At 41.7% G+C, this 14,679-nt stretch overlaps 1 protein-coding gene across 7 annotated transcripts in view; it reads right to left on the reverse strand.

Moving 5' to 3' along the window:
* Window positions 1-14,679, reverse strand: part of DIDO1 (death inducer-obliterator 1) — a 294,842-nt gene that overhangs the window by 224,750 nt on the left and 55,413 nt on the right. For 6 of the 7 annotated variants that reach the window (XM_085619733.1, XM_085619735.1, XM_085619730.1 and 3 more), the window contains one exon: window positions 9,285-9,483. The exons of the other annotated variant lie outside the window; for it this stretch is intronic. In XM_085619733.1, the coding sequence (XP_085475859.1) occupies window positions 9,285-9,477 (193 nt within the window). In that variant the 5' untranslated portion in view covers window positions 9,478-9,483. The remainder of the gene's footprint in view (window positions 1-9,284; window positions 9,484-14,679) is intronic. 7 annotated transcript variants of the gene reach the window in all.

The following is a 14,679-nucleotide window of genomic DNA, read 5'->3' on the forward strand; positions in this document are numbered from 1 at the left end:
CCTGACCTTTACATGCAGCCCCCTGGGCGGCGGCAGCAGCAGCAGCAATGGGCTGCTATTTACTCGACTCAGCACTAACATGAAATACAAATGTTAAATATTCTCTAGCGTCACTAAATGCATGGATTTTTGGAAAGGTTTAGACTAGTCTCAAAATGGTGTTCCATATATATTTAGCAAGTGGGTCACTACTAAAAAGGCAAGCAGCTATATTTCCTTACAGAATGAGCATTCATGCAAGAGGAGATTGGCGTTTCGCTAACAATATAATTTTTAAAAAATCCACATTGCTTTGGATTTGTTGGAGGATGTCAAACCCTAGACGATACCATTGACTGTAAAATTCAAAAATATTCTTAATAATGGTGCTTTTCTTTGATCCAGACAACACTTTAGCTTACTATGGTGCAGTGTTAAACTTGAAGGTGTCAGAACAGTGAAGCAAGAGGGTAAAAAAAATTGGCAATGTAAAAGTCTGTTGATAATTCGAGGGGAAAATGTGCCACTTCTGAAGTAGGCTACTGTGTTAAAACACCGTTTATGGCTTATGGACACATACAGCTTTAAACATATTTGGCCTGTAGTCAACATTCAAAGATATACTGTATGTGACTATGCAAGGCTTTAAAGGGTGGCGGGGGGTCATCCATTTGTACAGGAGTATACTCAAGGCCCTGGGCAGAAAGGTTTCTTGCCAGAAACAATGAAAAAGGATCAACTTTTATGGGAGGAAACGAGCCCAGCTCCAGCCAAATATAAAAAGGTAGGCCAAGATGATTTCTTCAAGACAAAAAAAAAACAGTAGAGTATCTTTCAAAGGCACATGATGCTCAGAGTAGAAACACTACTTGAACGTTTGTGACACTGGAAGGAAGATTCAAATGTATGTACTGCAGCTGCCTAGGAGTCAGGTGGCAAAGTGTAATATGTTATTGTTATGTTATTAAAATATATCTAGAGCGCACTATCACCGATTGGTTGCTTGGCGCTAAGATCAGCAGTAATATTGGTAAACTGAAGTGGGATTTTGGCCAGACATCTTGAGAGGCTATTCTGCATACGTTAGCCTCCTCATGACAGTCTTTGGCAGAAGAGGGTGATTTACTACAAAATGAGATGAGGCCTAGGCCTATTTTTCTCTTTTGTTTCTATGGAGAGAGATATATATAGATATATATATATATATATATATTCACTGAAAAAACCATAGGTTTCACACATGTTATAGTTAGCGGAAATTTTACTGATAAAAAACCAATGAAATTCCCCCGTTATAGTTAGTGCAGGAAACTATAACTCACGCGACCGCAATCCTCTGCTGATGCTAATACTGTATTTAGACACTTATTTGCCCATGTCTTCTTCCATAAATTTTTAGCTATACATATATTACAAATATTTTTTTTTCATAAAGACATATGTCATCAGCAGAAGATTGCGGTCGCGTGAGTTATAGTTTCCTGCACTAACTATAACGGGGGAATTTCATACGTTTTTTATCAGTAAAATTTCCGCTAACTATAACATGTGTGAAACCTATGGTTTTTTCAGTGAATTTGCAAGGTTTTTTAAATGCTAATTCCCAACTATAACGTGTGTGAAACCTATGGTTTTTTCAGTGAATTTGTACGGTTTTTAAATGCTAAGTTACTTTACGCCATTCGTGGCGTGCGCGCCCGCTTAACGCAGTTCGTTCCGTGCGCGCACGGTGCGCTTCGCGCACAGTGAGCACGCGGTGCGCTTCGCGCACCCACTTTACGCAGTTAGTGCCGTGCACGCACGGTGGGCACGCGGTGCGCTACACGCACCGCGTGCCCACGTTACGCTAGATGGGCCATGTACGCACGATGCGCTTCGCGCACCGTGCGCACATGGAGGACATATTATGCGCTTCCTTGTGATAGGTAATCTGTTGAAATTTTTTTGGGAAATGCTGTGCTCTTATATGCCATGCACAAATGGTGGCCTTCGGCCACCATTTGCACACGGGGTGGAGAGAGTGGGGTTTTTTTTTTTTAATAATTATTTACCGTACGCGTACGGTAAGCGTAATCGGCGAAATTTTCGAAAAAGAAAAAATTACAGTTTTTTGCCTTGGGGGATCTTTGAAGACTCAACTAACATGGTTATGTGCATGGGCGCTGTCTAAACAGCCCCTTTATATGTTTTTGGCATTTGTTTATCAGCTCCCCCCTCAGAGTGCGAGAGAGAAAATGGCAGCCGCCCCTTCCTGGTTTCGACCGATTCGAATGTTTACTAAGATCTAAGGGCCAATCAGAATCGTGCTCGCGCACGCCACCGTACGCGTACAGTAAGCGTACGGTAAGCGCACCGTAAGCTGGCTCAGATATATATATTGATTTAAAGGCTATTTTCTCAGAATCTACTGAACAGATTTACACCAAACCTACAAAAGGCACTTCCTTGACCTGAGGACTACCTCTCTGCCAAATTTCAAGTAATTCTGTTCAGCCGTTCGGGCTGTAGCTGTGTCTAAAGGTCCTATGGAAAAATGCATGGGAAAAACGCGTTTTGGGACCCCCCTTTTATCTCAGCCCCCGCTTGACGAATCCCCCCCGAGACTTTCAGGGTAGGAGCGGAGCGTAGCGCCCCACCTATTTTGAGAAATTCGCGAGGATTCGTCGACCGGCGCAAAAGTTATTCAAAATAGAATGTTGCGGATTTCCTATGGAAAAGGGGTCCTAACTATAACTACCTACTGGCGACCGCCAGTAGGTTATATGTAGGATATAGATATAGATATAGATATATGTGTTACCAAGGCTCCCATTCTGACGACGGAGGAATTCCACCTTGAAGCTGGGCTCAGAATCTAAAATCTCTGCGTTCTCCATTTCTTGCAGTCAATCATGTGTGGCACCTCCTCTCACACCAGAAAAGGAAATTCTTTGAACCAACTGCCATCCAGAACTCAATTAAGGTCTTCCAGGAAAACATGTTTAGCTTGCTTGCCTCTATATTCTGCAGGTCTAAGAGGTAGCATGCTGTACTAGCAGGACAGTGGAATTGTTAAAGCTTATCTGGAGGACCAATTCTTGTAAAACACAAACTGTTACTTGCAAATCATGCATCACTTTCAGAACTAAGTAACCTTTGATCAACTTGTCATTCAAGTAAGTGCAGACTATTAAACCTTGGAGGTGTGAGGGGAATCCACTGCCAAGTATTAGGAAACTGCGAAGATCATAAGAGCCAAGTTTAAAATAAAAGAACTATACATTTATGATTCACCCTATCCCCTAATGTACTTGGGGGTTAATCTTGTGCAGGGATTTACTTTGTTTTGGTTCACTTATTTATTTTGATTCGCTCGTGGGTAATATCAAGTAAGGGCTAATGCTAATAATGAACCTTATTAGGATTACGGATATAAAGTTTTCACCAAGGAAAAAGTCAACGCTCTTTGGAGAATGTTGGGCAAGGTTAACCTCTAAACCTAAATTTGTCACAATTGACTGACTGCATTTGACTTATTCTCTAGAAAGCTGGAGGATATTTGGTAACAATGGGGTGAAAAGTTATGTAGCTCAACAAAGGAGTAACCTTTTGGTGGGAACCAAGGAATAATAATGAACTACTGAAAAAATGTTTTTATTGGAGTTATTAGTTTGTCAATAAAGTATTTTAACTTGCTTACTGGAAAATTCTCTCACACAAGACTGAGGGTGAGTTTTTCATGACTAGCGCGGCAAACTTATTCAGTCTGGACCTTAAGATCGATTACCTTTCCTCCACATTCATCAGTTTCTACTAAACCAACTCAAACCAGTTTACGGTTACTGGACAATGAAAGGATCTGAGCCATCTGGCTGCTCCTGCCATTTATGGATGCAAGACACGCTGTTCCACTCAGTGCTACTGCTTAGTGGACAAGTACTTATCGGTTAAGAGGAAAGTGAAGCTTACTATTTATGAGTAATGTCTTTCTGTTTTGATGTTGGGAACCACTAATTACATTTTATAGGTAGTACAATACTGAGCTGGGCACAGAAAAAAAATAAAAATGTAGCCCTTATGTCCTAAAAATGCTGACATTTTTTGAGTTCTTTAGCTCAGTTGGCCACCTTGAAAGATTTGCCCTGAGGGAGATCGCCGTGACAACTAGAGTAAACACCATTCTAGAGATTGATATACCCGTTTGGCACAATTTGGCAGTGCCCCCCCCCCCATTTTGAGGATGCTGCACAGCGCCCAGACACTGTATAGCACCACCAAAAGCAATGTCAACAGACGCCAAAGGTGCTACCAATTAGTTCTGCTAATGCCCGTTTTAAGGTGCACTTACTTGGGCTGAATAAGAGGAGAACAGGTTAATTGCCTTCGTTAATACTCTCTGGTGGAAACCCTATTTAACCGCAGAGCACTCGTCTTTAGAATAAACCCCAGGCGCCTGACTGGATTTGGAAGCTTTTCACAGTAGTGCTCCTGTGTGGCAAAAGATGGAGCTCCCGACTGTCCTAGTTCTGCCAAACAAGTGGCAGAGCAGAGCCAAAACACGCACCACCCCCACGTGCCTGTCTGTTCCTTTATTCCCATGCCTTCAGATACAGAGCTCTTAGTTTTCTTTGCCATTTGACAAACTTTTTGCCCGCATGAAAGTGAACAATGTCGCCTCTCAAGACAACACAATTTAAGACATGAACGGACTATTGCAAGCAGTTATCCATGACATGCACTAGGCATGCCTTTGGTATTTGGGCTCAGGAATCTATTTCAAGTCATGTGAAGAATGCGCCTTCATGAACCTGAAGGAAATCTGGGACCATGAAGTGAAGCTGTACAAACACCAGAAGAAACCATGCAAGATCTGCTCTCGTTTAAAGTTGACAGCTGCTTTGTGTGTGTACGAGCGCTATGTTAAAGAGCAGAATGCCTTCACTCATAGTGAAGCTAGCCAACAGCTGAAGATAGGTAGGCCACGGCTGATTAAGTGAGCGGGAGAGCATATTTTATTTACTTAGCCTGTGACGGGTCACTTTCAGTGAACAATCTGCATGCAATAAAAATCAACATAGCTGCTCACGTGATTGCCCACCTGAAGACTATAAAGTAACTGTTCTAGCAGATACACTGATGAAGACTGAAGGTGTTTCAGCAACAGGGGCTTTTGGGGCTATGACAGACTATGTGAGATACCCAGAGGAGCTAGGCACCAAATCTACTCAGGCCTATAGAATGCAGCAACAATGTAAAATCCAGAAACTGGCGGTGGGAGCTGTGGAGAGAAGGAAGAGGGTATTGCAACAATTGTTGTGGAGTTCCTACGAATCTATCTAGGATCTGTGCGTTTAGACAACAAACTAAGGGATTGGTTTCCAGACCCCCCCCAGAGGAATGTTCATCTGTAGACCAATTAGCTCACAGTGCCGCTATGAGGCCCTCTTACCAAGGAGCGAATATGCTCTGGCAACTATCGAACAGCACAACCCTGACCCCTCCGGGATCATGGAAACAGTGCAGTACTTTTTGCTCCGTCACATGTGCTCACTTGATCGCAGAGAAATATGCAGAATAAACAGCGAGGACGTTTCCAATAAATATTTATTGAACAGCAAAATGTTTATTGAACAGGCGTCATTCTAGTATAAAATGTGTGCTGCAACAACCATGAAACAGATATATACAGTTAAAAGCACCAGCAGAGTAAAGACAAGGTAGAATTCTACCATAGTCCTAAAACAATGACTGGTGGCAGCCTATAGATGCATGAAAATAATGCGTTCTCCTACGATGCAATCCTGACTAGATGTACCCAAGTGTACCTAGCAAGTATGGAGGTGTATAGCCAAGAATCTTCCTAAGAACAAGTCAAATCCATTGAGAGAGCGTAGGACCCAGTCTTGGTATCGAGTTGAACATCCCCTGTGGAATGTCAGACCACTGCGTGCTGGAGTATCTGTCTGCCGGGACCTCAGTGTCTCACATCGGCATGGATGTTATTCTCCTTTGGTTTGCCCAGCGAAGGTGTAGTGCTTATATACCCAAAAGGTAATCTCAGGAAGTCTACCCAGATGTGTCATGGTATGGTTGGCATGTCGGACAAGGATGACGATAGTGGTGACTCAGTTACGCAGAAGATGGTAATCCTGCTGTGATGCTGAAAATCCTCATGCATAATAAATGGGGCTAGTTTTCTGAGGAAACCACACATTTATGCAACACCTAACTGGGTATAAGGTCAGCACCGAACCAGTTGTGTAGAACAATGGATGGATGAATGAATGTAGGTAAAAGGTTGTGCAACTACCTAGGCCTATATATTGGGGTACATGACAATAGAATGCAGTAATTAATCCAACTAAATTACTTGGGGTCCTTTTAAGAACCTACATCAACATATAGGGATCCAACACTGCTATACAGAAAATTGAGCTCAGAGCTTGCCTTACTCTGTTAATCCCCAGCGCAACCCCAACTACTCTCGCAACTAAGGACCTTCATTCTTCACCAGCTTAACCTACATGGTTAAATATAAAACACACCACTGGCCCCCTCCCATATACCTGGTGAAGTTTAATTCCAATTCAAATCTATAAATATGGCACCGATGTTATAACTAGAGAGTTTAATGTTCAGGCTACAAACTACTATAACAGGATTCTCACTACAGCATTAATTCCATTCCCTGAAGATTTACAAGTTGGTAAGCAGCTTGGGGATTTGCACACAACTCAATTCCATGTGTTTTTATACAGCAGCAGCAACAACAAGAGAGACTGTGCACTTAATGGGAGCCTCATAAATGATCTAGTGGCCAGAAGGAAAACCTCTCGCTCTTGGCGAGTGATGTTAACACATATGGAAGCAAGATTGGATAGGGTGATTAATATGAACAAGCAGCCCCACTTGCCAATAGATAAAGATGGTTAACCAAATGAATCTGATGCACAAAATTTTAATCTATTAACTACAATAATAAGGCAAGGTAAGTAGTCTGTCGAGTAAGCCGCAGAGGATACTTACTCTAGGGCTTCTGATCACTTCTAGGCTATAGTAGGGTGACCTACGGTAGGTATAAACAATCAGCAAAATACCTTGAGATGAATCAACTGTACAGCAAACTACCATACAAATTACTGCCCCTACTGTTAATATGGCCTTATGGTGTCTCTCTGGCTAGCCTTGAGCAATGTAAATTGTGACAACCAGTGAGCAATCCAAACCATTGCAAACAAAAGTAACTAAGCTGCTAGCCAAAATGACAAACTGGTATTCTAGCACACCCTTACATCAAGGCAGAAAGGCCAACTTTATGCATAACATCTGTAATGCTCCGCAACTCTACAGCAAGGACATCAAATCAACTGAAATGACAGATCAGTGTGTCCATCGATCCAAATTAAGTATGCCTCACCAGACTTGGTATCTTTTTTCCCGTTTCATCTCCAAGACTTATTGCTGTTCGGGTGCTTTTTTGTATGGGAACCAATGTACAAATAGAATTATCAAGGTTCCTTCAGATATGCTGAGTCGACCCACTATTTTTAAATATTACTGTGCTAAGCTGCAGTCTGCAAATTAATGTTACCCACTCCCCCCCCCCCCCCCCCCATGGGGTATGAAAAGGCTGCGGATTAAATTAAAGCAAATGGAGGTCAGCGATGCAGTAGTAATCCATAAACTATATGCATGTATGCATTGTCATGCTGCTAATTATCTTGAGTAAAGAAAATCATTCCTGGATGAAATTCTTATTTCACAGGAATGTTAAATGCAAGTTCGGAAAAACAGTTCAACTGTATGACATTTTATGCTTTTTGTTCATAGAAGCTCCCAAACACGCAAAATATGTAAATGCACACGTGTACAACCAAACACCAGTTAATTCAAGACACCCAGAGCACATTTTAGTCACACAGCAGCAAACCATGACCACCCCTTCAAAAGCAAGAGTCTGTAGCTTTCCGACAATCGCTAAAAGTAAACCAATAAACAATGATGTAGCAGCTAGCAAAATCTAAATATTATGCAGACAACTGAATTTAGCTGATGGTGTTCAAAAAGAGTGCTGAAGGAGGACCTTGGCCGACCTTATTAATCCAGTTATCCAATTTATCATTAGTAACATTTCTCCCAGTCTACTACTCACTCGGTGAAAACCACCTTAGTGATACTCCACTACTCCCAGTCACAATGGCCTTGTTATCGCTCACACCATACATTTCATTGAGTGTGCAAAAGGAGCATTGCTGAACTTAAAGACTGTCACTGGAGGAGAACGTTGCCACTATTTTTACTCCCGTTCGACCAATCAAGAATTAACCACAAAATAGACAAGCATTGGCATAGCCAATAGGTCTCGCCTTTGGGACCTTATAAGTGTTTAGCCATGCAACAGTTGCATAACTAAATACTTATAAGGTCCCAAAGGCGAGACCTATTGGCTATGCAAAGCGGCCCTGCAGCCGCGAAAGTGATCAGGATCACGATCAAACATCAAAGCGGCCGTGCTCCCGCGAAAGTGAAAGTAATCGCGGCAAAGCGCGGTGCGCGCGCCCGCGCCCGTGCACTGTAGCTCTAGGCTGGCCTGGTAGCACTTTTTGGAGCCCTCTCAATAAGTCTCGCCAGACCAGCGCATGCGCTGGGTCAGGCGAGACCTAAAAAACCATCCTTCCTTTTACACTTCAAGATATGGGCTAAACCTGCTAAGCATACACAAGTCAGACATCAGGGCAATTGAAAGAACACCCCTTGCAGCAATGCAGGCAAATTTACATGACCTACAGTCATCCAAACGTGGCAATAAGGGCATGGAGCCCTTCCCAAAGAGCAACAACTAGGCCTATTTTGCTGTAGAAGATGAGGAGGCCTTACAAAAGGGGAAACTAAACCATAGTCACAAGAACGAAAACGTAATAAAAAGGTGGGCTTCACTACTTGGCTGATTTTTCAGCCCTACTCAATCCTCGTTCCCTACAGAGGTTCATACACTTTTTTTTTTTAAAGCACAATTGAGTTAAAGCTAAACAAGGTTATTTATCGCGCACCTGCGCTCCACTCAGACAAATTACAAACAGTAGCAAAATGTGTGAAATACAATCCCACATTAGCATACATGTCCCAGTAAACATTGTACCACACAACTGTAATCACAGTAGACTGTTTCTGCACCATTTTAAATAGGCAGTAGTTTTACACGTTTTTCATTTGGGTTACAAACATGGGTAAATTAAATAATCATCAGCACATGAAAACAAGACAATTCTTCAGACAAAACATTAGGAGTTACTATAAAAGTGAAGATCTGCTTAAATGATAATTACCTTGCACACAATTAGTTGTCAGATTAGCGCCTCCAGGCACATCTAAATTAAACAGATTGCTGGAAGACGGCAGCAATGGATCTAGGTCACTCAGCATAAGCCCCAGCGTATTTGTAGATTTGAAGGGCTGAGACACGCATTCCTTCTCTGGAAACCAACCTGTAGCCTCAGAAGCCAAAGTACCAGAAGGCATCAATTCCTGGTTTTAAAAAAAACACAAAAAAACAATTCCTAAAGATTACAAATAAACATTTTTAAAATGTTGCTTCTAATCATTGTAATGACCCCAAATAAATGCGAAAACCAGCCAGACTAATAAAGCACTATAACGCAATATAAGCAAAGCCACTTTGTGATTTTGCAACTGCGTTTTCAAGGTATTCATTGATTCACCACTCTTGCTGCATAATCTACAGATTTAGACAAAAAGAAAATCTGTTCGTAGCTCAATCAGTTCCAAAGATGCAGTTCAACCTGAGGTGCCCGAGCACCAATTAAAAGAGGATTGCTATATCAGCCGTTAAACGGAGAGGAACGTTCTGCCTAAAAAGCATTGTTATATGTTAAACAGATAACACAAAAATACACTGCTACAGAATGTGCTGCAGTATGCTATGCTGCATAGTGTCTTTTCTTGCCACGAAATGTAGTCCATTCTGCCACATAATTAGGTCCTTTACTGCAGCTTAATATCAGAGGCTATTTTTCACAAAACTTGCTACTGGACCCGGCTTCCGATTGCTACAGGAAGTCAATCAATCAAATAAGCTTTAATTCGGTTTGTACAAATACAACCATATAAGCTGAACAGGTTAAAAAATACATTAAATAACATAAAATATAATTCGGCAAAATCATGGACAGGTAATTGTTCCTATACAAGCCCTAACTTAACTGGCATTGAATGGTGAGTCATAATTGATATATCCAAGAATATACATATAAGACATGTAAAATTAAGTCATTTAAAATCTTTTGTCAATAGCTATAACCATGTATGTGAGGGAAGTAGATGGCTAACATAAAGTGACTCGTGCATAAAAATGAGTCCACTCATTATAGTAAAGTGACTGATGCATAAAATAGGTTATTCCATGAATGACTTATACATAACTATAACATCAAAGTAAAATGCAATTTGACATTTATCAATTAGCAGATAGTTATGGATTTCCTAGCGGCTCTGCATTTTATAATATATAGTGCTACATGGAAACAAATGTCCCAACTCTCTAAGGAACAGAGTAGGTTCATAGCATCAGCTGTTAAGCGAATGTTATATTTTAAAAGGATCGGTTTCAGATAAAATTTCCTCAAGAATATATAAAATTTACAAAATAACAGGAAATGGCAACAACTTTGTTTGGAGACATTGTCACATGGGCATACTTTGCTAGAACCAGCCCCAATCACAGGGAATGATACGAGATGGTGTACAGTACCCAGTCTTAAACGTACAAGAACATATCGGTGTGATTTCTTGGTCACTTCCACCAAATATGTCTGAAGGCCTTTTTTAGGTTAAGCTGCCTATAAAATACAGAAGTTTTATAGGTCTTAATCAATTTATTCCTTTCTTCTGTTTTATATAGAAGGAATGTATCTTTAATTTCCTTCTTAGAAGGTAGAATATCACCAACTGAATCTTTGGAGATCTTAATTCCAAATAAAATGTTATACCAAAAAATAATGTAATTCAGCCATTGAATGCGAAGATGGAAATCCAGTTTAAGACAATCCTTAATTACAGACTGAGTGAACCCAGTTTCCTCTTTGTTCCATATTGAACGCCATAATAGTAAAGGGCGTAATGCAGCCAGGTCCGATAAATAATTAAGGCCTGTTTCTTGGTGAATTAAATCAGATGAGGCTGCAGCTGGGACACATAATAGACGTTTAAGGAATGTATTTTCATTTGATTGCAATTGGGCCATTGGGGAATAGCCCCATAAACCTGCTCCGTATAAGGCCGAAGAGACACATCTTGCGTTATATATGGTTAACATATCTTTTATTCTGTAATCCCCTATTTTTGAGGCAAAACGAAAAATGCCATTAGAATTCCTAGTCATTTTGTGACCAATGTTTCCTTGCTCGTTGGACCATTTGCCATTCGCATCAAAATTGATGCCTAAATAACAAAAGGTATCAACCGCTTGTATCTTCGAGCCTTCAAGATAAAAGGACCGTGATGATTTAATTTTACGTCCACATATCATGGTAAAAGTTTTTAGTTTGTTAATCAGCAGTTTCCTGTCATTAATAAAACCAGTAAAAACATCAATTAAACGTTGTAAACCCAGAGGAGTGCGTGAAATTAGGACGGCATCGTCCGCATATAACAAAATGGGCACGACAGTGTTATCAATTTTGGGGGCATCAGCAGGGGTATTATTTAAAACCTCGGCAATTTGATTTATAAAAAGAGAAAATAAAAGGGGAGCCAATACGCATCCTTGTCTGATGCCCCTGCGTACAGCGAAAAAAGGGGTTCGCTCACCCATCGGACCATAGCGCACACTACAAGAGAGTTTTTCATATATCCTAGCTAGGAAAAACACAATCTCCTTTGGTGCCCCAGATTCCAGTAGTATCGACCAGAGGAGCGAATGATCCACCAAATCAAACGCACTGCTTAAGTCGGCGAAGTATAAAAACAAATTGCCCCCTTTTACCACTGTATATTTGTTAATAAGTAATTCCAGGTTAACACATTGTTCAATGGTCCCAATGCCCTTCCTAAAACCATATTGGACTGGAGTCAGTACATTGGATTCTTCGGCCCATGTCTCCAATCTTTTTAAAAGCACCCTACTTAGTACTTTTATTGAAGAATCAAGCAATGAAATAGGGCGATAATTGCATGCTTCCGAGCGCGAGCCCTTTTTAAAAAGTGGGACAATTAAAGATTCGGCCCATGACAAAGGGAAATTACCTGTAGCGGCAGCATTAAAAATTCTTGTAAGGATTGGTGCCCAGAGATCCATTTCATCCTTGTATAGGTCAATCGGGACACCATCCGGGCCGGGGGCTTTTCCCCCTTTGCTATTTAACAAACCTACACGCACCTCCTCAACGCTAATTGATAGTGATAATAGGGGCCAAGTAAAATTATTTATTAAAAGAGGAAAAGTTAAAACAATCTGTTCTGGGTTAAAAAATTTTGAAAAGTGCTCAATCCATTCAGTGCAATTAACATGGGACGTCAACTCCGGGGTGCAATCCTCTTTTAGAAAGGGGCTATTTACAGTTTCCCAAAAGAGTTTGATGTTATTCAACTCACTGGCCATGGTTAATTTATCCCAAGCATCTGATCTCAGTGCCTTTTTTTGTGCAAGAATTGCTTGTTTGTAGTCTTTGCGTAGTTTACAGACAAGAGAATGATTACGAGGTTTAGTCCTTAGTGCTAGTTTTAATTTTGATAAAATCTTGGAGCATTCAGAGTCGAACCACTTCTTACCATTCTGCCTAGAACCTTTGGTGTTCCTAGTTAAGATATTTTTTATGACAGTATTTATGTTATCAAATTCCATACATAGCTGTCCAGGGGTAACCTCCTCACTGAGGCAGTAATTAATACTGTCCCTGCATTTACCAATCACATCCCGTTGGATCTTTTGTGGGTCCAGACCAGTCCACTTAAGTCTGCTACCGTTTGGTCTAATGGGGAGGATATCATTGATTGTATGGGTAATGCTAGTAATTCTGTTTCCCCAGGCTAACAGAACTATGGAAATACTGTTATGGTCACTAACTACCTGTTCGGATATCCAAAGGTTCATATAAGGGCAATTCTTGGAGAGTAGGATATGATCTATGTTGGTACTAGCTTCCCTGCCAGTGAATGTGGGACATTTAAGATGGTCCTCGTTTAAAGTGCAATCCAACAGCTCAAGATCAGGAAGTCAAATTTAGCACAGTCTCCCTTTACCAATAGCTCACTTTTTAGGTCTCGCCTAGCGACGCAGTGCTTGCGCTGCTTGCTATGCGAGATCTATTGTTGTCGACTTGGGTTTGGAAGCGGGACAGGAGATGTGCACTTGCCCGGGCAGGCGATGTGAACGCTCACGGCGTCTGTTTAAGCTTCAGCTCAGACAGCCGATGTGCACGCGTCTGGCTCGCGGCGTTATTACAACTCCTGCTCACACCATACGCATGCACATCTCCTGTCCCGGCGCGGCACGCTTACGTCAGTGCGCGTATAGCTAGTCTCCATCAACGCACGCATGGTGTGCTTTCGCTTTCCCTCCCTTGGGCGTTTCAGCACATGACCTGTGATCAGACACAACGCCTCTGTGGGACCGCAAAACACTATGTAAGAGCACACGCAGTGAACATCACCGACACACTGGTAGTGTAACGGTAAGTGTCCGCGTATGACAGGAGACACTGGCTGCGTGTGAGGAACTTGTTTTTATTAGGCACGGGGAAAAGTGATTTGCCCAGATTGTGTCAACGCACCTTATTTCTCTGCTAACTTGTATATCTACTTGCAAGTAATTGGTCAAATGATGCTAAGGGCTTGCATTTTTTGATTGACTTTCTGGATGGCAAGCTGCTACACGAGTTCAAACTGCTATTTAAATTGTGTTGTTGTAGTGATACACTCCGCTTCCTCAATTTGTAGAGGAATAGTGTCCATTTTATGCGTGGTTTTTTTAAAATATTTTTTTCTACAAGTATCTGCCTTTCAACGATGCACTCCAGGTGCCCAAAAACCCACTGTAAATCGGAGTTCACAAACAAGCATGGTAGAACAGGCCATGACGAGGTACAGAACCACATATAATCCGTCATGCCTGCCAATGCTTTTGGGGTATGCCTTAAGCCAGCACTGTTCTGTTCGCAGTGATCTGTAATTTTAGAAAACAATGCTGTGCACGATGACGTCTGAGAGAGCGGAGTTTGAGAGTTCACCAAAGATAAGACTTCAAGGACAGGGCAGAGGAATAGCAAAAACACTGATACGCAAGGGAGAGCTGGTTGATGAGGTCAGAAACAATTGCAACACAGAGCCCGCTTTGTGGTCTGAGGGCCCGGTCTGCATTTTTGGCTATTTAGTGGATGAGCAGCCACCGTGCAACCGGGCGACACGGCCACGTCGGAGTGGCTCACGGGTGAAAGGCAGCCCATGTGACTCTCCAGCCAGACCAGTTTCCTCTTCTGTGGAAAGCTGGCAGCAAAGTGCCTATCTGTCTTCACCAATGCTAGAGTTTCATTCCCTTGCCCCAAATAAGTGCAAGTGTCCATGTAGTTATGTATTGAGGAACGAGTGCAAGAAAATGTTCCTCACGTTCGCAAGTGCAAAAGCTGCATTTTGTAGAATACAGCGTTGACTGACTGTCATCATAATCAGGCGATTCAGGGTGAGGCCTGCATCTGGTTAAGATGACCC

This window comes from Triturus cristatus, chromosome 7 (genome assembly GCF_964204655.1).
Source record: "Triturus cristatus chromosome 7, aTriCri1.1, whole genome shotgun sequence".
NCBI classification, from domain to species: domain Eukaryota; kingdom Metazoa; phylum Chordata; class Amphibia; order Caudata; family Salamandridae; genus Triturus; species Triturus cristatus.